This window comes from Rousettus aegyptiacus, unplaced genomic scaffold, assembly GCF_014176215.1.
Source record: "Rousettus aegyptiacus isolate mRouAeg1 unplaced genomic scaffold, mRouAeg1.p scaffold_m13_p_17, whole genome shotgun sequence".
Classification (NCBI taxonomy): domain Eukaryota; kingdom Metazoa; phylum Chordata; class Mammalia; order Chiroptera; family Pteropodidae; genus Rousettus; species Rousettus aegyptiacus.
This window is the reverse complement of record NW_023416292.1, coordinates 33,934,180-33,961,640: the sequence shown is the minus strand read 5'-3', so window position 1 is coordinate 33,961,640 and position 27,461 is coordinate 33,934,180. Positions and strand designations below refer to the sequence as shown.

General features: G+C 54.2%; 2 protein-coding genes across 3 annotated transcripts in view; one reads left to right on the top strand and one right to left on the bottom strand.

Annotated features, from left to right (window-relative positions):
• RAP1A (RAP1A, member of RAS oncogene family) overlaps positions 1-3,694 on the top strand; it is a 58,559-nt gene extending 54,865 nt beyond the window's left edge. For both annotated transcript variants that reach the window (XM_016124376.2, XM_016124375.2), the window contains one exon: positions 1,958-3,694. The gene's annotated coding sequence lies outside the window, so the exon portion shown is untranslated. The remainder of the gene's footprint in view (positions 1-1,957) is intronic.
• An 8,242-nt stretch (positions 3,695-11,936) lies between these two features.
• On the bottom strand, positions 11,937-25,933 carry INKA2 (inka box actin regulator 2). Its single transcript, XM_016124372.2, has 2 exons — positions 25,712-25,933; positions 11,937-15,421 (listed from the first exon to the last, which is right to left on the bottom strand). Exons 1-2 carry the CDS (start codon positions 25,766-25,768, stop codon positions 14,579-14,581), a joined length of 900 nt encoding a protein of 299 aa, XP_015979858.2. The 5' UTR covers positions 25,769-25,933; the 3' UTR covers positions 11,937-14,578.
• Positions 25,934-27,461: the final 1,528 nt, after the last annotated feature.

Below are 27,461 nucleotides of genomic sequence, written 5' to 3'. Positions count from 1 at the left end.
TGCCCCGGTCTCCGTGCACGAGCGCGTGCATTTCTCTTTGGTGTAGATCTGGGAACCACCGGGCTGTCCACTGTGTGTACGGACAGCCGTAGTAGACACTGCTAAACGTTTTTCAAAGTATTTGTACCAGTTTACACATTCATCCTCAGTCCGAGTTCCACATCCTGCTCAAAGTTGGTATTGTCCGTCCTTTCCACTTGAGCCACGCCGCTGGGTGAATGGTGGTACCGCGGTGTTGTCTCAGTGGTCATTTGCTCTCAGGCGCGGTGGTTTTGTCTGCAGGTTTCTAAGTAGTAGCTGACTTTGAGTGCTGCTTGTTTTCATCATGCGAACCCTTTGGAAAGACAGTAGTGGCAGCATTGAAACTGCCTCTCAAGTGAGAAACCAGGCCCTGTGGGACCATTTGTTTTTCTTTCACTCTATATTTATCTTCATCAGCTATATAGACAGCAGCATAAAGGGGTATTTTTAGGCAGCGGATTTATAATGTGATTTGCGAACCTGGTCCCGTGAGAGGGAAGTCTGTGTCCCCACGTGAGAGCCGGATGCACCAACTCTTGCTGCATCTCGTGGCCTGTTGAGGAGATCACCTCTTCCAGCACGAACAAACTAGTTTGTGCTTGCTTGGGTGTGTGGATGAATCTCTCCCAAGGGAGACAACTGCGTAGTTATGCTCCCTTTTAAAAGGATGTAGAGAGGGGGAAAGGGCATGAGATTGCCTCTGGGAATTGGATTCAGGAAAGATAGCTTCTAGCCAAATGGAAGCTTTAGGCTTTCAGTGAAACCTCAATTTAATAATTGTACATCATCAGCGCCCTGAAAGTGACTATTGTTACAGTTGCTGGTGTTTGGGTCTGTTCAGGTAAGCGTGCAAAGACTGGGAAAGTGAGGACCGTAGTTCCCGTTCTGAAATATATTAACTTTACTCTTATAGTTGATGGGCTGTTGATACCATTACCTTAGCTGATCCTCTTCCAAGTCTCAGAAAACGTCCATTAAATTTATGTCTAAATGAAGAGGCGCCATCTCCTGGCCTGTTGTGAAAATTCCCTCTTACACACCCTACAGTGTATAGTGAGTTTGACCCTAGAAGAGAGAGATCTTGGGCTAGATCTAGAAGTAAGACTTTTATCCTGGTTACATAAATTTTTAGGCTCTGATATATAATTCACCTTACAATCTATTTAATAAGTCACCTGAGTTCTCCATGAACATTTGATAGTAGGTCACCTAACATGCAGAGCATTCTGTTGTGGTTACAGACTTGAAGGGGCGTGTTGATCCCACTGGAAAACTGAGGTTTGGGGTAAATTTAAACTGCAGTTATTAACATTGTTAGTGAGAGTACGTGAACCTTGAAGGCAGCTTCCCTAGCCTTAGCTTTTAGGCAAAATTGTATTGAAACATGTTAATCTCTTTCTAATATGTCCCATTTTTAAAGACCTAGGAGAGAAATTCATTTTCAGGAAGTTCTCCCTATAACTTTTCTATTTCCTTTCCTGTTGAGCAGTAAGAGTAACTTTGAATTTTCTGCCCTTGAATATGGGGATCAGCTCTTTCCATATCGTCTCCTGTCCTCACCTGTGCTGGAAGTGCTGATCCTGATACATGCGCCACCAGAAAGTGGCTTGCTAAAAACTTCCCATGGAAAGTGGATACAGCAGGTGCCATTTCTTTAGCAGAAACGAACTCTTCAAATAAGATGATAATGGGATAGAAATAAAATAATCACTGTTTTCCTCTTTAATGACAGGACTGTCAGATATATTGTGAAATACCAAGTATAATAAAACTATTAAACATTTTTAAAGGGAGTTTAAAATAGCCTTGTTACTGGAGCTGTTTAGTATGATTTAGTTCTCAATCAGCTAGAGTCATTGTTTCTTTCTATATTGTTAGAAACGTCAAGAAATTAACCATGTATATAATATGTATTTGTGTCCATTCAATGTTCTAGATTACAGGAATGAAGAACTGTTGCCTAATTGGAAAGTGCCAGCATTCCAGACTTCAAAACATAAATCTGAAGAGGCTTCTCCTGTTTTATATATTATGTGAAGAATTTAGATCTTATATCGGTTTGCACAAGTTCCCTGGAGAAAAAATTGCTCAGTGTATATCTCTTGGAAAGTAAAACAATAGTATTTCTCCTTCGCAATAGCAGTTATAACAGATGTGAAAAATAAATATACTTGACTCTAATATGATTATACAAAAGAGCATGGATGCATTTCAAATGTTAGATATTGCTATTATAATCAAATGATTTCATATTGACCTTTTTATCATGATTCCTCCCTGTCAAGCACTAAAAAGTTGAACCATTATACTTTATATCTGTAATGATATAGATTATGGAATTTCCCCTCAAACTCATTGCAGCAGATAACTTTTTTGAGTCATCGACTTCATTTTATATTTAAAAAATTATGAAATATCATTCTGTCATTATATTCTAATTAAAATTGTGCATAATGCTTTGGAAAAATGGGTCTTTTATAGGAAAAAAAACTGGTATAACTGATTTCTATGGCTTTCAAAGCTAAATATATAATATACTAAACCAACTCTAATATTGCTTCTTGTGTTTTACTGTCAGATTAAATTACAGCTTTTATGGATGATTAAATTTTAGTACATTTTCATTTGGTTTGTGTGTTTTCGTTATTTTTTATAGAGTTAAGGCCTTTCTTTTGTATTGACCACATCGTTTTAAATGCAACAAGTAGCTCCTCTGCTGGGACCTGCAGAGCTCGCGGCTTTAGACCCCTAAGTAACTAGTGATGCAGGAACAGACCTCACACTCTCTGTTCTAGGGATGTTTATTCCTCCTATACAGTAAGATACACCGGACAACATGGGATAGTTTTATATATTCTCTCTTGATCTTAGAGGTTGTATCTTCTTGAATAAACTATCCCACCGTGTGTTATTTTTATATGTAAAAAGATAAGTTTAATACTGTATCAGGGTTTAACTTTTACTATCGCAAATCTTCCACGGCTTGTAATTTCATCAAGGGAATCCTTTTGCCACAGTTAATTTGTGGGTACAAATCCACCAATGAAATGTTATGTAAAACTTCTCAAATTTGCTTTATAATAGATTGCAGAATGTGAGAGGTGGAAACTCTGAAAGTGAAAAAGCACATAAAGATCGCCCGTTGCTTTTGCTTTGACTGTGTATGAAATAGCATAGTAGTAGTGCGGAAAAGATCGCTCATTTAAATTTTTAGCTGGCTATTTAGTGGTGCTTTTCCTTCCCAGCTTTTTTCCGTTTTTACAAAAGATAGGCTTGTGAGTAGGACATGGACCTAGGATAATATGACTTACTTATTCTCCATAGAGGTTGAGCAGAACAGCTCATCAGCCAGTTAAGTGCTGGAGGAAAGAAACAAGCTTAGGAAACCCTGTGCCTTGTCCCTGAATGTTGAGGAGGAGGCCAGCCCCGGAGAGTCCAGATCACCTCTCAGGGATCCAGATGCTGTCTTGTTGCAGCCAGGTGTGAAGCAGTGTTCATGCCCTACTGAGACTTTCCAGGGCGTGGTCAGCCATCAGTTACGCAATTGAAATTTAAAACTCAGATTTCAAATGTAAGTTCTGACCAACTTGAGAAAATGTTAAAAGTACTGTAAAAAATATTTGGAAATTGTATTCTTTCAAGTTTCTAATAAACTTAGTTATGTAATATTTTACCTTCTACTGATCCACTTATACATATGTCTGGGATTGAGGGGCTAAAAATAATAAATGCAATAAATTAAAAAACAATAAATAAGTGAAGCATTAGGGCCAGTCTGTCCATGTCACGGCATTAAAGGTCCTCCAAAGTCATTCTTGCTTTAAAACTCGCCTCTCAAACATTCCTTTGGATTTAAAATCATAGACAAACATCTCACAAATGAGTAAAAATTTATAAATGTTACCGGTTATATAGATTGCATAGTTATTTGCCAGATTAAGTAGACATCATTAAATAAGAACCCCAGGTTACAGTGTGCTTAGTGGCGTAAACTTGGTGTCCTCTATTTTTGAACGTGGTAGAGAAAGGGGACAGGTAGAGTGTATTCCTTTATCCTATCTTGTACAGTTGGGATAAATGCCCGTGACACACAGCAGGATGCCAAGCGGGACCCGCTGAAGGCGGGGCTGTAAATTACTGGGCGGAAGGGTACACTGTTGGGGAGATGGGTGGGCTTCAGGGTTGTCCCCGTGGGAACTACTTAGTCTTGGTTCCAGAGGAGATGGTGCCTGAAAATGAGGTATATTTTTATAGCTGAAAAATCAAAAAATCCTCAAGAATATTGTACGAATCTTGTATGATAAACACCCGAGAACTAACACCATATCAGTGTTTGTGGTTATTTAAAGTACAGTAACTTGGTTTGTATGAGCACCACATAATTTAGAGGGGGCTTGATGTTACAGTCGGCAGTTTGCTTTATCCCCACTAAAACAAATGAAGATAAATGGGTACAAGAGGAAAACAAGTGAGATAGATGCCGTAGTGGGTGAGAATGGGACTAGTTCTAGGTGACGTCACACACACACACACACACACACACACACACACACACACACACACGGCTTTAGTGGCTTAGTAGTGCCCGCGAACAATCTAGTTTTAGAAATCAACAGTAAATATAATCTTAACTATAACTTTACCCTCCACCAGGGGGAGCTTCAGTATCAGTTAACCTTTCTGTAAGTGAACTAAACGTTGAAGGCGTCTGTAAGCACTGCAGGCTTCGCAAAGCTGCACAACGGCCTTGTCTCCAGAGTTTGCAGTCTGAGTGAGGAGGGAAGATATGTATAAGCAATTTATCAAAGACACGAATAATACTGTAATTTATTGAGCTGTGGCCACAGGGCGGGTTCTCTTAGGAGTGTGTGGAGAAATATGGATGTTGACATGCCACTCTCTTCCCCCTACAACTTAGGACTGATCTCTGCCCCCTCAGTGCCATCAAAACCAGCCACCATTCACCCCTCAGCAAGGCGGTGCTGCTTCGAAGGGAAAACGTACTTGGAAAAAGTGAATCCTCGGAAAGATACCGATCTTTATTTTATGACCAACTTGATCCAGACACGTTGCTTGATCTGGAGCTGTTTTTCTCCACATGTAAACATTCCGTATTTTCTGGACCTGCCCAATTTCAAATTTTGTCGCTCATTGTCCTCATAAGTACACGTATGTTTGTCATTTCACTTGTCCGATTTTTATTTTCACCAAGGACTGAGAAAGATTACCTCAGTATATTCCTTTGTAAGCAATCATAAAACATGCTCTTATAAATCATATCTGTGTGGTTAAACTGAAGTGCGGAGACATGGTCAGCTGTTGGAGGAGGAAAATACTTGTAAACTAATCTTTTGTTTTATTTGGATCTTGTACTTATTTAAGGTGCTATAAATGTGTGTTAAAATGGCCCCTCTGGACTCACCTCCAGACTTCAAGGGGCAGAGTGAGTTCTTTGGGTGCTTGTTCAGGATCTGGAAAGGGCCCATATTCAGGGAGGGAAATCAATGTGACCTTTGAGGCAGTCTAACCACCCAGATCTTAGCATTTTTATTCCACAAAAATGTAAAGAATTCAAGTTGTTCTTAAAAACGTAGCACAGACATTGCATTGAGCATGGAGTTTTCTTACTACAATTTTATCTTGGGTTTGCCAAATGTGCAGTCCGGTCATTGAATGCGATGTTTTGCTTAAATATTCTTGTTGAGAACAGCTGGAAACTTCGAACTGGGTGCCTGGTTGTGTTTTCCCGGAAGGCAGCATGGAATCCCTTTTGCGGACATTAACAAGAGCTTTACAGGGGGATTGGGGGTGCGCATTGCACGTCCCCGGCTCATCGCTCGGCTCATCGAAGCCTCCTGTAGTTCCGGGCCCGAGGTGTGACATACATTTCCTGCTAATTGCTTCTCTTAAGAAGCATGGGCTTAGCTGTTCCTCTTGAGGAAAATAAACCTTAATAAACCTTCCCATTTTAAGCTGTGATGTGACTCTTATTTGGAGCCTTTTAATTTTAGCTGTGTAAAAATTCTTGGAGGGCCCCCCAAGCAGAGCGAGGCATGATTATTGTGGGCCAAGCAGCAAGTATCTGTCGTGCTTCTACCGTATGCCAGGTGCTGGTCTACATTTTGGGGAAAGAGCGGCGAATACCAATAATTCTGCCCTTGTGGGCGTGCGTGCGTGCGTGTGTGTGTGTGTGCGTGCGCGTGTGTGAGTGATGAGTGCTATGGGGAACAGTTGAGCTTTGTAAAAGGGCAGGAGTGCTGAGCACAGGGAATCTGGTAGTGGGTTGAAGGTTTAGGTCTCACTGAAGTTGCTATTTTCGTCAATATTTGGAATGTGCAGCCCATGCAACAGGGGGTTGGGGAAGAATGGCCTTCCGCACAGTGGGATGGGTCTGCAGGCGCCCTAAGGCGGACGTCTGCCTGGCATGCTGGGGGCCTGGCAAGGAGGCCAGTGCGGCCGGAGCAGGATGAGCAGGGGGTAGAGAGTAGTAGGGTTTCGGTGGAGTTGGGTAGGGAGTGAATTTCCCTCAGCATTTTCTGAGTGAGATCCATGGAAAGGATTTCAGAAAAGGATCTGGCATGGTCTGGCTCAGCCTCCCATCAGGCATGCTCTGCCTGTTGAGAATAGCCTGCGGAGAGCTGAAGATGGAGACTGACTAGGAGTCAGAAGCAGAGGAAGCGGCCCGGACAGAAGACGGATATTTAATATTTAAGAACATGAGCTGAATAGGATTACGGGGGTTGAGTGTGGATGGGGCAGTGGTCCAGGAACCTCGTCACGGGGTTAGGGGTGAAGAGGAATTGGCAAAGAACGTGGAGGTCACTGACAAACCCTGACGGGCTGTCAGCAGAGCGGTGGGCAGTGTCTTCAGTGGGCGGAAGAGGAAATGGGAGGAAAGACACAGGAGACGAAGCATGGACCACCCTGTTAAAGTGCGTGAAGCGATGCGTGTTTGCGTGCTCATGCACATGATCCGCTGAGGAAAACTGGGCAAAATGGATGGAATCTGGTATCCAAGTGAAGAAGCTGACCCAGGTGGGAGGAACAGGGCGGGCATGGTGGCAGAACGGAAGACGCCAGGTGGGTATAGAGACTGGGCGGTCACAGAGAACCAGTAAAAAGTACCATGAAGAAGATGTAAGCGAGGTAGTATCATAGCGGTCACCCAGGCGAGGCGCGGGAGGGCAGGAATGGGAATCGTCAGAACTGATCGGGATGGAATTTCGGCGTCGCGTGACTCCGCTTGGACTCCAGTGGCCTTCCCGGGCGTCACCCCTACTTCATTCCCCCCTTTTCTCTAGTGGAGATGACGTCTGAGGTGCATGGTGATCGTCCCCAAACGAAAGCTCCGTGGAGACGGGAACCAGCATTGGTACTTTGGCCCTCGGAGGTGTTACAGGGGATCGAAGAGGAAAATCTTTTTTTTCTCTCTCTCTCTGCCTCTGCCTCACCTGACATGATTCTGCTCCCCTCAGAGTTTTGGGCACTTGCTGGCCACACAGTAAATATTAGTCCCCACCCTCACCTCCCAAGCTTTCCTCTCCACTGTTACTTCACAGCATGGGACAGCCGCCCCTCTGGCCCTCCAGCCCTTCCTGGGGGGTCCCCCATATTGACTGAGAAGACTGGTATTGCATCCCTGTTTGGTAGGTGCCAGCTCCCCCAGCATGATCCCAGGGTTCAGGCCTTCCCTTGTGGGGGAGAGGAGAGGCACACACCCGACCCCCACAGCCCCTGTCCGCCTTGCCTTTCCCATCACTCAGGTCGATGGGCAGGGGACTTCGAGGGAGCCACCAGGGTTAAGGGGGATGCTAAGCGCGCAGTTTCCCAGTTGGGAAGGTGGGACTTGGACCTGGACTAGGCGTGGGACACTGCCTGCCTTTCCCGGGAGCTATACATTTGATGGAGAAGTTTAAAGAAGTTTTCCTACCCTTACACTCCCAGCAGGGCCCAGAAGCCAAGGCCAGAAGCGCCGGAATTCTCGCCGATACAGAGCCTGCCCCTTTTTCGGGGATATAAACTGACTTATCTGAACAGATGCTTGGAACCTCGGGTCGGGGGTTCCAACACCTGCTTAAGTCAGTCTGGCCCAGTGCTCCCAATGGTCATGAGCAGACCCCCGAGGCCAGTCAGGCGTGTGGTGTGGCAGTCCGGGTACGTGGAGGCTGTCTGGGACAAAAGGACCAGCTTCGGCACCTCTGTCCGGGGGGCTGAGTCTATCTATGTAACTATTTGAGTTGCTGTACTTCACCCCATGCGGAAGGACCTCTGCTTTGTTTTTGTTTTGGATTTTGTTTTATGCTGTTGCTTTTGGGGGGCTTTAAAAAGATTTATGCCCAACACCCTCCCTTTCCCACCACTCCTAACGAATGACCATCCGCCTGCTGCCTTGCTGGCACCTCGGGCCCTGGGAGACAATGCTTGGAGTGTGGCCCGTCGCAGGGCTGGAGGTAGCGAAGGCGCTGAACACCCAACGCTCACTTCCTTCCCTGCTGCCCCGCCCCGCCCCTCCACACTCACAATGGGGGAAGGAGAATCTGGCAGACTCAGCGTCCCCAGCAGGGGTGGGGACCCCTGGCACCGCAGCTCGAATAGGCCTCCTGGGGCAGAGTAAGTCTGCGGCCGGAAGCTGTTGCCAAAATGGACGGGATGAGCTAGGTCAGGAAGACCCCGGCAGAGGGAGAAAACATGGAGGCCGGGGCCAAAGCGGTGTCCTCCAGGATGGAGCCTGGGCCCCACGCGGGTCGAGCCAGCAGGGGAGAAGTGGGTGCCATCATCCGGAGGGCCCGGGCTCTGAGCAGCCCAGCGACGGTGCCCCGGGAACGGGGAGCTGGGTGGGAGGGCTGAGGACCACGGCTCTCCAGGCAGCCGCGTTACAGTAGAAATGGCCTGGGAAGCTAGACGGAGGAGCCCAAGCAGCAGGCCAGGGGCAGAGGGGACCGCACAACAGTTTGGGGGTGAGGGGGACAGTTTGCTCTCTCGAAAGTGACTTTGGCCGCAGCTCTACTCTCCTGCGGAGTGGGCTGAGCTGTGGAGTGAACATGGGCCTGGGGGGGCAGCTGAGGAGGCTTTGGCTGCTGGTCTTACCCCAAGCAGGAGCCAGGCTCAGCCAAGGACTCCCTCAGCTGGAGGTCACACTGAGTGCCCTGTGCCCAGAGCGGCAGATATAGAAGTGAGGGGTGACCAGTTGTTCCCTGGGGGAGCTCAGTCCAGAGGGGAAGATCAGCATGCACAAGAGTGACAAAGTCAGTCCCGCGGTTGGGTACAAGCCCTCTAAGGCCCCCGGGGATGGCTTCCCAGAGATGCTCTTTAAATTGCAGAGCAAAAGATAAGTACCAGTCAGCCAGTCCCGAGGCGGTAGGGGAGCTGGAGTCTTCAGGAAGCAGCGGATGCAGAGATTAGAGGCATAAAAAGCCCCAGGCTTACAAAGTGGAGGGTCGAGTGGAGGGCCGAAGTGCCCATTAGTGTCTTAAGTGGGCAGAGCTGGGCCTCCGGACAGCTGGGGACGACTGGGGAAGGTCGGCTGAGCGGGGAGAAGTCACAGCATCTCTAAGACGTTTCTCCCTTCGCCTCCTGGGCTCCCGAAGACCCCAGCAGGCACTTCCCTGCAGCTGCAGGCCCGGCCTCCGGTCAGGGCTGAGGGAGAAGCGGCCGAGTGCAGAGCGGGGGACAAAGCCTGATTCTTCCCTTGGGTGGGGACACCTTGCGCCTCAAAGCAGCCTCCGACCGCGTGGGTGCGGGTGCGGGTGGGATCTGCTGTGCCGGCACCACCCTCCCTGGCCAGTTGGAGGACGCTGGGGGGTCGGGGGCGGAGGTGCAGAGCATCGAGAGGTAACTTCTGGCAGTGAGTTCCATGTCCCTGAAACGGGGCAGTCCTCTTGAAGGACGAGCTCGGAGGGCGTATTGAGAGGGGACAGCCGGGCAGTGGAAGCCAGGATGGGCGGCGTCTGTGGCCGAGACCCGGTATGGAGCTGGCAGTCACCGCTCCCTTCTCAGGGACATTGGCAAGGCGGACTTCGTCATGGTGCGTGTGCTTGTGCGTGTGCCAGAATTTGGGGTGCATATCGGGGGCTGGAGGCGGGGGGTGGATATGTTGGGACCGAGGAAGGGCGCAGGGAGAGAAGCAGGAGGTGAGTCCTCTGTCGGGTTCAGAGGGGATCTGGGAGAGAGGTTCCATCGCTCGGTTTTAAGAGTTGGGTAGAAAAGGCTGAAGGAGGGTAGAGGACATCTAACCACAGTGCCGAGGGGGTGACTGCAGTGTGAAGTCCTGCTCTTCCCCCCCCCCCCCCCGCTCAGGTTGGGGAGGCCCCTCTGGTCCATCCCCTCCATCTGGCAGCACCAGCCTGAGCCCTGAGACTGCTCACAGGGGCAGGTTCATGGACGCCTCCCTCCACCATGCGGAAAGTGGGTTCCAGGACAGCCACGAGCCCCTGTGGGCCATGAGCCCCCAGGGAGGCAGAGAGAGATATGGGGCCTGGCAGGGACTCCAGAGAAAAGGCCTTAGAGCAGAGAGCAGATCAAGGCCTGGCTTCTAAAGCCATCAGAACTTGGCTCACCCAACTCTCTAGTTCCTGCCAGGATCATGAGGGTCCTGCAGGTGTGAGGGAGAGCTGGGGTGCAGGAGGGGTCGGGGTCCCCCCAGAGCACATCCTCAGGCTCTCCATGCCCCACGCACCCTCTCCACCCCCCACACCTGTCATCATCGGCCAGTGAAAAGTGTAAACTGTTTGCTATTTGGCAAATAACAGCCCATCTGGATAATATTTTTACACTGCACAAAAGCATGTCCACACCTATTGTTTTCTCTGATCCTTGCTACATCCTGTGAGGTAATAGGGCCAGTATATGTTTTGTTTTTTAACAGAAGAGACCAAGGCTCAGAAAGTTTTTTTTGTTGTTAGCATTTTTGCCTGGGTCACTTGGTTAACGCCTGAAATGAAGATCAGGTGGTCCAATATATATATTGAGCGTCTGTCTAGATGGTGTGCTTGACCCTGAGATGCATTATGTCCTTGAAATCTCACAGCATTATCCCCAACTCACAGATTAAAAAATGAGGCTCCAGCTCAAGCAACGTGCTCAAGCTCACACAGTAACAGAAATGGGTCTCACATCCTGTCTGACTCTAAATCCAGTGCTCACGCATGCTATTAGCAGAGATGCCTTAGCTGCCCTGGGCAGGGAGTCACCTGAGGTGGACTGAAAGCCAGACACGGGCTGTGCTTTCGCTTTTTCCCAAGGCCTAGGTAATGTCATGTGACCTGGGAAAGACAGAGGACCCCCCCTCCCCCCGCCGCTAGAGGGGTCTGGGGAGTAGGGAGTGGGGGATGTGGTGGGGAGGGCTGAACCAGGTATCTATTCCTCAGGGAAAGTTTGAGTTCAGCTCTCACCCTGAGAGGTGGGTACAGGGAAGGTGCTTCGGGAGAGAGGATGCCCCCAGGTCTGAAGGGCTGGAAAGAGAGGGGCAGGAGGCACACTGGACAGCCCCACGGCCATGCCCAGCGGGGACTCTTCCAGCTCCTGCTTGCGGACACATTCTGGCCACAGGGCTACAAAGAAGCAGGTGGGGGCCCTGAGCAGATGCCTGAGCCAATCAGGGGGCCCCGTACCTGCCAGGGAAGTGGGCCAGGTATGAGGCAGGGCCCTGTGCCAGGGAGGATATTAAATGGGCTTCCAGCTTACTTACACGTCCTAATTAACCATAAAATGAGCCCCAGGGGCAGAATTAAGCTGTCGATTTCTCTGCTTACTTCCACTAGCTCCCCTCATACGCGCTGCTCCCCACCCGACACTCCTGCATCGCCGAGGCCCCGGGCATTTCCGTTGCCCTCTTTCCTCAGCTTCAGGAAATACAGTGTCCATCACTGTCATGGCAGGAGCCCAGGAGGGGAGGGAAAAGGAAAAATTACTGGGAGTGGGGGCGAAGTGAATCGGCCAGATGCTTTCATTAGCAAAGCATGACATGGTGATGGGGCAGACATCAGCCCTGTCGCCCAGGGCGAGATCCCCCCAGCAGAAGTCAGCATCCCATTGATTGTCCATTGCCTGGGTCCTGTGGGAGGGCAGGGTTTGTGGTTGCTCCTTGTCGTGGCTTCGGAGCAGACTCTGACTGTCTGTGGGGCAGTGTGGGCAGCACAGCCCTGGAGGTCAGCCGGGGCCGGTTCAAGGCCGGCTCTGCCGCTGTGACCCTGTGCAAGTCGCTGAATGTCTCCGAGCTTCTCCGTGAAAAGTAAGAGTCACAGCGACCTCTTCCAGAGTGTGGTGGGAAGGAAATGAGAACACAGGGATGGCAGCGCCTGACACCTGTCCGTGCTGGCGGCAAAGGGCACTCCCAATGGTTTTGTTCTGGCCCAAGTTAAAACGAGTTTTCTTTCCCATGACTCCTCCTCGCCAGTGGGGTGAGTGGCTGCTTTCTTCCCACTGGGCCCCCGAGTCAGGAACTGGACCCTCTGCATTGCTGTCCTCAGCTCCTACTGCAGTCGTGATGTTGGGAGGCGTTCACAAGTTTTGTTCGATTGGTCTGAATGGCTGTGGCCAGCGCACAGAACGGGAGTCACAGACGAACAGCCCGGAGGTGATTTTGCTTCCTGTGACTCCTTCCCGATTGGAAGCTGGGGCCTCCTTGAATAATTTGCTGGGTGGCTTCTCTGGCATCCAGCGGCTCCCTGCCTCCTCTCAGGACTGAGAGGAGATGGGATCTCCACACTCGCACATTACACACACACACACACACACGCACGCACGCACACATCGCCGCCACCACCAAAGCAGCCACTGCCAACTGGCCTTCCCCAGGACTCAAATGTGTGGCACGACGAAGGGCGGGCAGGTCGGCCCCTCCAGACAGGGCTGCTCGGCTGGCAAACCCCATGGAGGGGAAGAGAGGAAAGGACAGCGGTTTTGGACAAGACTGTTTCAAATCCTGGTCTTTTTATTTACTAAGAGGACGATGACAATACCTTTTAGGATCATTCCGAAGTCTGAAAGACATGTCATGCATCCTGCCTGGCAAATAATGAGTTCTCAAAAAAAAAATTAGCGCCTTTCCCCTGTAGCTTCGGCCACCAAAACCCAAACATCCACCATTTGATTGAGTAGCATCTGGGAGCGACCCTGACCACCCTGAACTCAAGCTGCGGAGCTGCATGCCCTAAGCCCCCTCCCTCCATCTCCGCCCCAGGGGGTCCAGGGTGCAGGAAGAGCCTTTCTTGTTATTTTTCTTCTCTTGTTTGCTATTAATGCTCTGAGGGCAGGAAGGCGTCTTGCCTCTAATTGCAGCTGTCACCTCCCATCAGGCAGAGGGAAGATCAGCCAGGAGGGGTGAGGGGAAGAGAGAGGGTGTGCCCTCCCAGGCTGGCTCGCTGGAACAGGGGCCTACATTGTCTTTCCCCAGCCAGCGGGGCGTTCCAGGCCAGAGAGGGCAGGCTGGTGGCTTCCAGGGGGGCCGCCGGGGTGGCGTTGCGCCCGCCGTCACTGCTGCAGGAGCTGAGCTGCTGCCCAGGCCCTGCCCCTTCCCTCCCCAGGCTGGTTCTGGGTCCGGTGGAGAGACTGAGGCCCATGGCTGCGCCGTGGTGCAGAGGGAGGTCAGATACGGAGCTAGGAATTTAGGGATTTGGAAATGAGAGCTCATCTCATCTGGGCACGCCTCGGCCTTCTTGTGTCCCGGGTGGGGGGGGGTTCAGGGCTGGAGACAGGGTGTTGGGGAGGACTCAGTGTGAGTCCAAGGCCCAGCTGCTGCTCTCAGGCAGCTCTGGGCTGGGCCGCCTCCTGACCTGCCGTCTCCGTCGTGCCCCTGGACAGGTAGCACTGCGGGCTGCTCCCTCATCTGGAAAGGGGATCACACCTGCCTTACCCGCCCACTTACAAAGGCGATAACGGATATGGAAAGGCTTGCCAGCGTTTAAAGTGCTATACAACTATCATTCCTGTGTTTTTGGAAAGTTATCAGGGCCGTCCCAAGCACTACTTAAACCTATGATCCTTATTCAGCCATTTCTCAGGATCCAGATACTGGCTGAAATCTCAAAGGTACCAGGAACAGGTATGGGGAGGTGGGGGGATTTGCCTCTCTGCTGCTCTGCCTCCCAGGAGGCTGGGGATCAATACCTGTGCCCCGAGCACCGCTTTGCCAGGGTAGCAGACAGTTATAAGGCTGGGTACGGAGACAAGGTCTCTACTGGGGGCCTTTTGGGGGTACCTGAGGCGCCAGTGCCTTGATCCATGCAGAATGCTCAAACGAGGTCTTCGGGGGCAGTGAAGGGGGGCAGAAGGGCTTCCTGCCCTCTCCCCTGCTGTCACCTCCAGCCGCCGACACACACACACACACACACACACACACACACACTCACCTCCCCCACCCGCGGGCCCCCGTCACAGCCTCTCCCAACCTCAGGCCTATCCACCCTGCTCCTTTCTCTGGCTTCCTCTCCCTCCTTTGGGGGAAAGAGACCTGGAGTTAGGGCTCTGAAAGCCACGCGTCACCTGCCCACCCTTCTCCCCAGGGGCCCGGCCCTGGGACCTGGCCCTTTTGGGCTCAGCGAAGCTCTGTCTCTAGGATTCAGACCCAGACGGCGGTGTTGATATCGAAGCCAGAGGGCGAGGCTCCCGGGGCCCGGGGGCGGCTGGTGGAAGGGCCTTCCCCCGGCCTGGGCCCTGGGCGGCCCGGGGAGGGAAAGCGGCCGGAGCCCTTGGAGTGGCCCCGCTTCTTGACCTTCTGCGCGCGTCCGGCGCGGGGCTCGGAGGCCGTGGGTGTCGCCCAGCCCGGCTTCTCCTTCAGCAGCCGGTCGCGGTCGGGCCGCACGCTGCGCAGGAGCTTCCTGAAGATGTTCGCGGTCAGGGCAAACCGGCGGCCCAGCTCCCAGGGCGCGCCCCGCTGCGCTCTGGGCTCTCCTCCCTCCACGGTCTCGCCCCTCTCCCCACCCTTCTCCAGTTCCGGCAAGTCCAGCCAGTTGCCCACCAGGTCCGCGAAAACGTTGTCACCCAACACCAGAGGCTGTCGATTCCGCCCCCGGGACATCAGCGTGGAGGTCCAGTCGTCCGGCTCCACCAGCTCCGGTGCCTGCAGGGCCGGGCTTGGGTGCTCGGGCGGCGGTGTCCTGGGCCGGGGGGCCGGATCCCTCGCACACACGTCCCTGTGAGCCGGCGGCTTGGCGCTGCTGCCCAGGGAGGGCTGGCTGCAGGCGGGGCGGGCGGCAGGCCTGGTGGGGCCTCGGCCACCCTCCCACTGTGGGGGCGGGGGCTGTGTCCGGGGGCTTCCAGAGCAGCCGGGGGCAGGACCCCCTCCAGAGATCTCCAGCTGCTCCAGGGCCGTCTGCACCTGGAGCAGCTTCAGCTCCTGCAGCGCCCCCATCATGCAGTTCATCTGATCCTGTAAGCCATCTCCCACCTCCTTCATGGACATCTGCCCGAGAGAAAGAGAGAGAGCACAGGGCCGGTGAGCCGGGGGTGGGCGGAAGGGCAGCCTCCCACTGGCCCTGAACCTAGAGCCCCCTCCCCAAACACACATCTCCGAGGACATGCCAACCTGCCACTGACCCCACCTCTGCAGGGCCCAGCACGGGGGCAGCCCGACGCGGAGATGGCCGCATTCGTGGCCGCTACCGCGCCCTCCGCCCACGTGCGGCCAGATGCGCGCGCACAAGTTAACCCACGTCTTAGCTCCCCGACTACTCTCCGAAGGAGCGGCTATTACTGCTCCCGCTTTACGGATGAGGAAACCGAGGCACGGACGTAACTCGCTCAAGACTACGCAGACCGTAAGAGGTGGAGCTGAGGTCAGCGCGAGGGCGCACAGAGCTGTGGTGTGGACAGAACGTCCTCGTCGTCGTCTGCGCCCTCGTCCTCCTCTGAGCCTCCCTGAAATGGCGATGGCGACGTCGAGGGCAGAGAATTTACTACATAACAGGAGTTGTGCTAAGGGCCCTACACACTTCATCTCGTCTCATCTCTGTCTTTACATAAACGCTCTGGGGCTGCTATTACTGTCCTCACGTGAACAAATGAGGTGGCCGTGGGAGGAGGGCGAAGTAACTTGTTAAGGTCACACGGCTCTAGAGCTGGGCTTGAACCCAGATCATCTGGCTTCAAATGCCAGAGGCCTAAGTCCCAAGCTCTGCTTGAGACCACAGCGGTGGCCCTGGGCTGAAGGGGACTCTGGGGCCAGAGGAGCTGAGGTTCGCTGCGAAAATGGGAAGGCTGGGGTTTCCTTTCGCCGCTGTTCACATCTGGCTGGTCGCGGGGAGAGGAGGCAGCCAGCAGCTCCCGCGTGTGAAGCCGAAGCCCTTGGCCGGCTCTTCCCAGCCCTTCTCTCCCTTCCCAAGGCCCGTCCCCTCCCAGCTGCTCTCCGGCTCCAGTCCCCTCCCTGCCTTCTCAGCCCAACCGGAGCTGCTGCCACTGGAGGCCGGCTCCTGGGCCCCTTTGTGGGTGTCTAAGGCTCGAGTCCCAGGTGCCAGCTGGAAGGGGCTGAGCGACTGACTTGGGTGAGGGCCGAGTCTGGAGCTGGGCAGGGGATGCCTCGTCTGATAGCATTCACGAGGTCCCGTGCTCGGGCCCAAGCTGCCTCGGTCCTGCCAGCTCCCTCCCCAGATCTGCTCAGGTTACCAGCAGCAAACCTCCTATGCGGGGACCATCTGTTTCTTAAGCCCCCCAGAGCCTTGTGGGGATCATCTTACCTCCCAGCCTGTCCTCATGCACAGAGCTAAGCCCTCCGGGTGGAGGGGTGGAGCCGTGGAGGGGAGGGGGAGGGGGCACAGAGGCTCTTCAGGGCTGCCCTGGCAGCTGACCTTCTCGGGCTTCGGGGTCAACCCCACCCCTGCCAACCGCAGCCCCAGCAGGGTGGTGGCCTGGGCCAGGCTCTCTTAAGCTATCAGCACTAATGAGGATGGAGAACTGACTGTCCCCAGGGGCACGGGGGCCTTGCTGAGTGGGGACCTGCCCACATTCCACAGCTCCCCAGAGACAGGGCAAGAAGTGGCAATTCTGGGCCCCGACAGCCCGGGCTTTACCAGGCTGCCTGGGCAAGCTCGGCTCACTGGAGTGGCAGCTGCAAGACACACAGCCCGTGAGGCGGCTGCCCTTGTGGACGCCCCTGCCCCTGCTTCTTGGGCTTGAGAAGACCCAGAGGGAGGCAGAGGAGACACTAAGCCCCAAACCGAATTCCTCAAGGTCCCTTCTCAGCAAACGGCTTCTTCGACTTCCTGGTTTCCACAGCCTCCCCCCACGCCCACCTGGAACCACAGGGTCATTTTTGCACCCAACCGCCCCGTTCCTGTCCCCATATGTCTCGCTTCTGCCTTTCCATCCCGAAATGCAGAAGCCTCCTCAAAGGCCCTCGGGCCACCAGCACATGCCTGTCGCGCGGCTCTCCTCGCTGGGAACCCGTGCGTGCGCCCCACGCCCCCCTCACACCTCCTCTGCAGAGCTTAAAACGCTCTTCCCTTTGCCCTGCCACTCCCGCCCCCGCCCCAGCGCCTCCAGGCGGGCCGCTGTGCTCAGTCACTCAGGCAGCAGTCAGCGAGCGTCCTCGACCTGAGAGCTACGCATTGCTCCGTCTCCCCAGAACCTCGCCACCGTCCTGTGCTCACTGCGAACCCACAGACCATAAACCGAGCGCCACCAGCACCTCTCATCCCTCCAGACTGCTCGCCGCTCTCAGACTGTAACTCACGACACGGGCAGAGACAGTCTGGGACATACTGCAAGGTTTCGTTTCGCCAAGAGGCAAGGGAGTCTGAGCTGGCCGCCTTCCAGAAGGCCCACCACAGTCCAGGGCAGAGGCAGTGGGAAGAATGAAATGACTCCATTCAATCGTGTCCAGTATGGAAAAATCCTTAAGAAATAATGCTGACATTTTGTAGCATTTACCAGTGAGAATGCATGTGTGGGTAAGTGTGACTTCAGGGCAGCCCATAAAACAGAGGCCCCATTTAAGTAAACAAGAGCTGAAGTTATACCCATATGGAGAATGATAGTCTGTGTTGGTGAAGATCTTGGGTTCTGGAGACAAACGGAAGAGGGTTCAAATCCCAGCTCCACCATGTAATAGCTATGTGATCTGGGCAGGTTATATAAATCCTGTTTTTTGTTTGTTTGTGTGCTTTTTTAATTTCTCCATTCTTTAAAATGGGAATTAGAGTTCCTGCCTCACACAGCTTTGGGCAGATTAGGTGAGGTAGTATGTATTTACGTGTGGCCTAGAGGTGAATTTGGGCTCTCGTCTTAATCGAAGACTTTCTAAGAACTTCCAGGACATTTCTTGCTCAGTGAACCTTAATGCACAGTAATGGCTGGATCCCACCCATCGATCTGGTCCTATCCAGGGGACACACACATCTCTCATCCTGTCTGTCCCTTCTCTCCCTGCCCCGGACCCTCACAGAGGAAGGAAAGGGGAAGGAAAAGGAAGTCTTGGCACCCTCCTGCCCATCCTCATGCCAAGGGGGGCTGACAGGGAAGGCGAGGAGACAGCTGCGAGCCGGACGAGAACGAGAACGAAAGGAAGCGAGTGTGGGAAGCCAGGAGGCCGTCGGGGGTGGGAGCCGGAGTATCCGCTGGGTCTTGACTGGGAGGGAGCTGCCTTTCCCACCCCAAGGGGGATGATGTCACCCCAAGAGAGAGCCAGGGGGCAAGCTGCTGTCTTGTCCAGAGCGTGGGACCTTCTCAGATCCCAGGGTTTCTCTACCTCGGGAACCCAAAAGGGAGAGGGGGGCGTGGCGTGGGGTGGGAGGGAGCCCGACAGCGGGGCCAAGGCAGAGAAAGCCCTGGCTAGAAACGACCAGCACCGAAACCCAGCCTCAGCTGGGGCCTGCCGACCACCGCCCCCCCGCCCCTGGCCTCCCAGCGCCTCGGAGCCTCAGGTCCTTCCTCGGGATGGGACCAAATCGTACCCCACTTAGTTTGGGAATAGATCTAACAGCCACCTCCATCTTTCTCCACCCCCTCGATCTCAATCAGTATCTCTCTTGTTCTTGCTTGCTTGCACACGCTTTCTCTCTCTCTCTCTCTCTCTCTCTCTCTCTCTCTCTCTCTCTCTCTCACACACACACACACACACAGCTAACCTGCTCCACCATCAAACATAAAACTCTTCCTAAGCATATCCCAGAATCCTTTCTGAGAAAGGCATGAACCGTCTCCCCACCCTCCTAGCCCCCAAAGTCCATCTCCCACCCTACAGAGTCTCCCGGGCCTCGAAATGTTTCATTGTAAAGATTTCCTTCATGTCAAACTTTAGTCTCAGTTGCCACCGTCGCAACCAGCCTGTGGCTCCCTCCCTCCCTGTATCAGAGCTGGATGCCCCTGCCGGGCACCGTCCTGGTGTCTGTGACCAGCCGCTCGCTCTCGTCTGCAGACCTGCAGTCCTAGCCGCCCGACTCAGCCACGTGACTCCGGGCAGACTCGCCACCCTTCCATGCTTCGGATTCTGCTTCTGGACGGTGATCACTCAAGTGCTTTGCACTTGTCCTTCCGTCAACATGGACAGATCTGATCCCATAATCACCCTGGGAGGTGGGCGGGCAGGAGGTATCCCCACTTAATGGACGAGGAGCTAGGGATCTGAGAGGTCAGATTTCTCCCTCCGTGTTTCCCAAACATTCTCTCCTAGACTTCCTTCACGATTTCTGCCATATCCACATATAGCTTAGTCTCCTATTTAGTATTTTATTTAGATCTACTGTTTATCTGAATAAGCCTCATCCTGTCTGATCTTAGAAGCTAAGCAAGGTCGGGCCCGGTTAGTCCTTGGATGGGAGACCACCTAGGAAGACCAGGTGCTGTAGGTGCTGTAGGTGCGAAAAATTTCAAAAAATTTTTTTAATTAAAAAAAAAATCTACTGTTTATATAAATGTCTTTATATAGGAACTTATGTGAAATGCATATTACTCACCACAAACAGATGGTAACTCTCTCTATATATATATTTCTAAAACTAAAAGCTTTTTTATCTGAGTGTCTCCTGACGTCATCTGGAGCACCTCCAATGGAGACGGTGATCTACTGCCTGGGGTTCTGAGGCGTACTAGTGGGAGGACTGGGACCCCGCGCCTGGCCCGCTCACTCCCGGCCAGCAGGCTTTCCACGTCGTCGTAATCCCTGGCTCCCTGGCCTCGCGGGCTTGCTGTGAGCAGCAGCCAGGACAGTCGGTGGGATGTGCAAAGGGCAGTTATCAGCATACAGGGATGAAGAACATGAAGTCTTGGAGGGACTCCAAGACCCAGTTCGGGTCCTCTCCTCTGAAGACGTCTCTGCACTGAATCATCTAGAGACAGAACTGCCTGCCTGGGGCTGAGGAGACCGTGCGGCTGGGAGCCAGACCCCGCCGTCCTGGACCTCGAGCCCTCGGCGGGTAGTGTGGGGTCAGCTGTCCATGGATAGCACCCTCCCCTCCTTGGCACTCGCTGGGCCCTTTGTGGGGTGGGAGGCGCGGGGCTGGGAAAGTGTGACACCAGCATCCTCGGCAACCTTCCCAAGGCCTCTCCTCGGCCCCTGACTGATCCCACAGCTGTGCCCTCCATCCATCCATCTCACGCCCTCTCCCAGCCCCGCCAGAATCCTTTGACACAGGCTCCGGCTTTGCCTATGGACCTGGCAGAGTGCCCTTCCTCGCTCCCTCCACCCCCATTACCCACAAGATCCCCACACAGTTCCTTTCAGCCCTTCTGGAAGCTAGAAGGAGATTCAGGGCCGGAAATGGGAAAGACCCATTTTTGCCAAGCGGCCCATTCTCTGGCTCAGTGAATGGGACCTTCACAGGCCCCTGCTCTTGGCCGGGGCTCTCAACAGGAAGGTAAAGTAGAAACGGTGCCAAGAGCTGGAGGAGGGAGGACGGGAAAGAAAGGAGGAAGTGTGAGATGGATGAGCCCTCTCTCCCAAATGAACCATCTCCTGGGGGCCGTGTCCTCGGGCTAGAGGCAGACAGATGGAAGAGAGGGGTCCGAGGTGCCCCTTCAGGGAGCTGGCCTCTCCATCTCACCAAGCCCTCCTCCCCTGACCAGCTGCAGCTCCTGTCCACTGCAGTCAGTCAGTCAAGTTCCTCAGGCATCCAAAGGACCTCAAGAAGTCACCTTCCTTCCCTCCTTCCTGGTTCAGGCCTTCGTACTCTCCTGGGTGGGCTCTTCTACCTCATCCTCCTGCCTCGATTTCCTCCTTCCCCCAACCTCCATCCCTTGCCACCTCCTAGATCCCAGGGCACGTCTCTGATCCAGCTGCTCTATGCACGAATAGAAAAGGCCAGACTCTTTAGCACGACACTCCAATGCCCCCACAGTCCGCTCTCAACAACTCTTTCAGCCCCGTTGCTCACTACAAACCTGCACACACCCTATGTTCTTGCCAAACTCAAGCGAGTCTTCGAACATCCCCATTACTTGCATCTCTGTGCCTTTAGCTCACGTCGTTTCATTATCTGCCTGGAAATGCCTTTTTCTCCTGTTCACATTCCTATGTACCCCTCGAGGTCTAGCTCATGTGCGACCTTTTCCACGAAGCCGGCGGTCATTTCGCCCTCCTCAGGGCACTGCGCTGTGCCTCTCACACAGCCCGTGTCCTCTGTCTATCCTGGAGGTGTGCGTACATGTCCTGTTTAAGAGCGTGAGCTCCGCACTGGCTGTGTTTGAATCCTAGCTCTGTCACTCACCATCAGCTCTATGACCTTGGCCAACTCACGTACCCTCCCGTGTCTCATTTATTAAATGGGAATAATGGAAGTACGACTTCTTAATGTTGCTTTGGCAATTAAATGATAATACATTTTAGGCCTGGCATATCAATAAATGTCGGCACCAATAAATATTATTATCATCTCTCCTATTAAACCGTGAGTGCCCTGAAGGCAGGATCGATGTCTGTCTATATCCGTAACCATAGCACTAGTGCCTGGTAAAGTACATTAAACCTAGTACGAACTCGGTAAATGTGTTCTGGAAGTGAACACACAGCAGTCCGATGAGTTCACCATCAGGAGTTTACCAAGTGCCCACGACACATCGGGCACTGGTCATGTGTTCCCGGCTGCGCATTTACAGCTGGGGAGGCCCTTTACCTATGTTGCCATTGAATCTCCACAGGAGCTGTGCAGTCGGTATTTTACAGACGAGAAAACTGAGGCACAGAGAGGTTAAGCAATCTGCTAAGGGCACACAGAGCAGTGATCTGAGTCCAGGCCAACGCTCTTCCCACTGACCACCTCACTCTCTTGCTCTTCGCCCGAGCTCTCAACGTCAAGGAGGGTGCGTCGTGAGATCCCTCGCAAAAGCTTTCTTCTGCCTCAGGAAATCTGCTCTTTTGCCCAAGAGCTGAAGGCTGTTCCTGCAGTGTCTCCTCTGTCGCCATCTTTTCTCCTCCTCACTTCGTCTTTAGGCCTTGCCCCTCTTCCAAACGCCGGAACCTCCTGAATTCGTGGCCACTAGCATTCTGCCTCCTAGGAACACCGAGCTGTCCTAGGATGGCCTTTCCCAGCCTGAGAGAAGTCCCTCTGCTGCTTCGCTGTGCCTCAGCTAGGACAGACATCCCAAGCACTGGCCTGCATCAACCTCCTCCTCCTCCTCCTCCGCCTCCGGGAAGCCTTCCCAGCCTGGCTGTACTTCGTAAGCCCCGCTCACTCAGCCTTTATGCTCTCTATTTGCTCTATGCTGAGCTGCACTCATGAGCGACGCCCTGCGAGCATCTTGCATCTGCTTCCTCCGTGTGCCGTGTCGACCCCCTTTGTTGGAAGCCCTCAAGGGAGCAGTGTGTAAGGAACAGCTGGCCCCAAGGCCTATGTTCAGGCAGGGCCTCTCTCTGGCGGCTGGAGTGGGGAGGGATGTGTTCCCTGCTGAGAATTTGCAGCCCCGGCCCCCTCTCATCCTAATGAAGAAGTGTGTCAGCTGCTGCAACTCTCCTGCCACATTTCATTCCTGAAACCTGATCCCCGACCCCTTCCAGGCAGGGGCAAAGGGCCAGTTCTCTAGACATCAACCTAACTGAGCCAGGATCCCCAAACCCTCAGCCTCCCCACAGTGCTCACTCCTCACAGTGCACATTTTCTGCTTCGGGAAATTGGAAAATTTTGCTGCTTCGGTTTTCAGGAACAGGCTCTTCTTGTCCAGATTTTCTGGGCCAAGGACAGGGCCAAGATGCAGGAGGGGAGTAAGAATACCCTCAACAAAGACCGTTTCCCAGCCCGTTAGTGTTTTCTTTTCCGGCAGACTTAACCCACAGTGTCTGCAGAACGAATGCTTCTGGAAGGGAATTTAGTGGAATGAATGAATGTCGAAAACTTGACTAGATTACATGAGTGCCGTTCCTGGGCACACACTAACTTAGGGCAAAGCCAGGCAACACACAGTCCTCCTGGGTGGCAGGGAAGATTCTGGCTGGGATGTGCGCACGCACGTGCACACCCCGCAAGCTCACGACATAAATCGCCTGTATGTCTCTCCCATCCCATTGCAGATCTGGGGGATAAACAAGCCAACAACTTCTTATCATCACAGCCACAACTAAGCTGTATTGAATTCAATCCCTACAGTCCTCAGAGGGGCCAAGGGCCGAGCCTGGCTCTGCTTCCTCCTCATTCCCACTGGGAAAACTGAGGCACTGACATTTGGCTCAGTGACCTGAGCACTGGGCTGAGGTGCCAGGGAGTGAACAAGACTCTAATAGCTCTGCTTGTCACTCTGCTCTGTCTCCTTTCTGGGCAGATTGGCACAGAGGAGGGGGCGGAGCCCCATGGGGGGGCGGGAGGGTGCAGAGCTCTCCCATCTGAGTGTCATTCTGGGCCCCAAGCCAGGCATTTGGCTTCCTCTCCAAGAGAGTCAAAGGCTGAAGCCGCTCAGACAAAGGGCCAAATGAAAGCTAATGGGGAGCTGGGTGACTTCAGCCTCTCCCCTTCCTCCTCCGGGGACTGGGGGCTCCGGTCCTTGGCAGAAGACTGCAAATCAAGACCTGGAGCTCAGCTCAGTGCAGATTCCTATTTGCCTTTTTTATTCTCCTGGCACCCACAGACTCTCTCTTCCTCCCCTCACCACCTCCCACCTAGGGTGCTGTAAAAAAATGCAAATCAGTAGGATTTTAAAATTCAAGCCCATGCCAGGAACACCCACAAACCCTCTATTAAGGCAGATCCTGAGGTGGGTGGTGTGGTCCCAGATTCCATGCATAAAAAGAGGATTCTGTTAAGATTCATTTCTCAGCAGGAGCCTCGGACTTCAGACATTATCTGTGATGACTCTGACCTTTCTTTCCAGATTGGATAAATGCATGGGAAAGGTCAGAATTGTGTATATGTGAGCTGGGCCAGATACCCCAAACTGACATGGGAAGCATGTGAAAACTAGTTTGGGACAAGACATGATGGAGACTCTTCTGTCCTTCGCCGAAGAAGCATCTCTCTGAGTAACTTTCCCATATGTGTGTCACCACAAAAAGAGCTTCAGGAGGAAGTACCAGAGAAGTGACCACTGGCCTGAGAAGGCAGGCCCTGGAGTGGGACAGACAGGAAGAGTGCCTGGGCAACTTGACCAGGAAGCATCAGTGAGAACACCTGCTGCTTCGAGCTCCCCCCGCCCCCAAAGCTGGCCTCTGACACGCTGCCAAGTCCCCTCCCCAGCGGAAAGAGTGTAGAGTTTGCAGGCAGGAGTGGGAGAGGCTGTCATGGAGTCTGGAGAGCCATGGGCTGGCACTTTCTGGATCCAGGTCTGCTGTTGTGAGCCTGGGTGCCCCTGGCTCTGAAAAGTAAGAAGAAAGAGGAGGAGAGAAAAGTGAGACTAAGACTTCAAGAGAAACAAACTAGAAGGGACAAAAAGAGGCACAGGCGAGGACACAAGAGAGAGCCTGGTTGACAGTCTGTATGAATTGTGGTGCTTGAAGGAGCAGAAAGGTAGCAGGTGGAGGGGAGGTGTATGAAGTCGATGAGAACCTAACAGCTTTAGCAGGCAGCCCTCCCCCATTTGGGTACCCCCTGCACACACACGCAGAGCTACTTCTCCTAGCCCCTGCACCCCCGCCCCCGCACGCTCCCTAAGCAAGCCCCAAGCCCAGACCTGACATCTGGCTGGGCCTCCGCAGCGCCCGCTCGAGATCTGCCAGGCGGGCCCCTCCTCCGCGCACGGCCCTCCCCTGCGGTTCCAGCTGCCAGCCCCCTCCCTGCTGGCAGGCAAGCCCGGGCAGACAGCCGGCCTAGCCGGCCCCCGCAGCCGCGCCAGCTCTGCCAAGCCCGGCAGAGCCGGGGGCCCCAAGCGGTGCCAGGTCCCCTCGAGCGACCGGTCCCCAGCTGACCTCCTGCCCCGGGCAGGCTTCCTGCCGGCGCACCCTCCCCGGCGCCCCGCCTGCCCCGAGCGCTCCAAGTCGCCCAGCAGCCGGGCACCCGCGTGCCGCTCTTTCTGTGCTGGCGCCTGGGTCCCAGTCCGTCCGCGTGTCTTTCCGTCTCGGGGTGCGCCCTCTTTTCTCCCCGGGGTTCCCTGGGTACCTTTCACTCTGGGTTTGGTCTGCTCGGTCTCCGTCACTTGCTCGTGTGGCCTCATTCTCACGCAATCTTTGCTCCAAGTTTCCTCGTGGCCCCTCTTCCTCAGGACAGGCCCTGCTCTCTGCCCGCCGGTGCGCGTCCCCTTCCCCCCCTGGCCTTCCTCCCGCGCGCGTCCCGGCCCCCAGGGCCCCGCCGAGCTAGGTGCCCATCCGGGGGAGCAGCCCTGCTGGCGCCCGCTCTGCTCTTACCAGCTCCTGTTTGAGGCGGCGTAAATAGCAGTCCATTTCCCAGCTCTTCTTCCTCATGCGCCCATTTGCGGGGCTCGGCTCCACCAGAGAATTCCGGGTGGGAACACCCACCGCACTGAAACTTCGCGCTCCGCGGGCTGCTGGACCCTGAGGTCGACGCCTCCCGAGCGCCTGGCGGAGCCTCTGCTCCGAGGCCGAACTTGGAGCAGCTCGCGCCGCTGCGGGCTGCGCGCGCCCCGGGCCGCGGGCGGGGGAGATGTGGGCCAGCCAATGAGCGCTCAGCGGGGACGCCGCCAGCCAATCAGAAGAGCCGCATGGGGGGCGCGGGCTGGGCAACCGCGGGCGCACGGCAGCGAGGGTTTGCGCCCCGCGAGGGCCGCGGCTCCCGGGGGACTGGCAGGGCGACACCTGGTCCTGACCGGCGCAGCCGGGCGGGGGTGGGGGCGGTGGTTATGGTGACGCCAGACTGTACCGACGCCCGCCAACAAAGCACTGTTTGGTCATCAAACGGGTGAGCACTGAATATCAGTCTTAGAAAGAGGCTGAGTGCCTTAGTGTAAACGCGGTCTCCCAAACTCCGATCTGGCAAGGAACACTCTCCACCCGATAAGGCGCTCGGCAGTTCTTTTGAGTTCTGGAAGTGTTCACAAAAGCGGACTCTGGAAGTGCGGCTCTGCCCCACCTCCGAGTGGAGGGTCCTCGCCGCCCACTGCTAGACTGGAGCCGAGGAGCTGCCGCTCGGCGCATTCACTTATTCACCCCGAGCAATGGAGGCTCTGCTGTCCTCCAGGTGGTGGGTCCCGGGATACCGAATGGGACAGGCGAGGTCTCTGCTCTCAAGAACGTGCATGGGACGAGGGCAGGAAAGGGATGAGACCAAAATGTTAAAAACAAAACAAAACAAAGTAAAACACTATAACTTCAGGTAGTGATTTTTGATAAAAATATAAAACGGAGTGACGGATGGGGAATGCTTTCATCAGGTGGGCATGGAGTGGAGGAGCAGGCCTTTCTCGTGCTCGGTGCCCTGGTGGCGACAGTTATCCAAACTCTTAGGGAAGCGCTCTGTTAGCTTGAAGACGGGAGGGGGACTCGAAGATGCTCCGATTCTACTCTGCAGCCGCAGCCCGAGGACCCGCGGCGTGCGAGCTTCGGCCAGGCCCTGGGCGGCGGAGTTGCTCAGATCCGCCCGGGAGGGGTCGCAGACTCGCCGCGAGCTTCTCTGCGCGGTGCTCGGGACCCGCCCCGCCCGCCTCCAAGCGCACCGCGCTGCGGTTCCCAGCCCGTGCCAGGCGCTGCGCCACCCCGCCTGGCCCGCGGCTGGACTGCGGGGGCGTGGCAAGGCCCGAGAGGAATTAGGGCAATTAGCGATGTGTTGTTTCAAGGTAATTAACAGGAAAGTGTGCCCCAGGCAGAATTTGGGGTCTCTGAGCGAGACAGAACGGTGAGGACGCCAGAGAAGGATGCAGGCCCTGCGGTGATTGCGATCCGTGTCCGCGAAGAGCGCCACTTGCGCTTACTATTGAAAGGTGAGAGGGAGCAGGGATTAAAAAAAAAAAAAAAAAAAGAACATCTTTAGACTCGAAGACTTCGCAGTCCAGGTGGATGGCCTCCGTTTCACCTCAAGTCCTCGATTCTAGCGGACGTGTCCACGTGTTTCGGCCTAGCCCGGAGGACAAAGGTGGGGCAGCCGTCGCTGAAGGATCGAGGACAGAAAGAAGAGGCGCGGGCGAGTCACATTCCGGTGCGA

Bases quoted from the DNA above. Each gene is read 5' to 3' on its own strand.
- INKA2 (XM_016124372.2), bottom strand. From the start codon at position 25,768: ATGAGGAAGAAGAGCTGGGAAATGGACTGCTATTTACGCCGCCTCAAA. The intron at 15,422-25,711 runs GTAAGAGCAGAG...TCTCTCGGGCAG, and splicing joins GCCGCCTCAAACAGGAGCTG to ATGTCCATGAAGGAGGTGGG.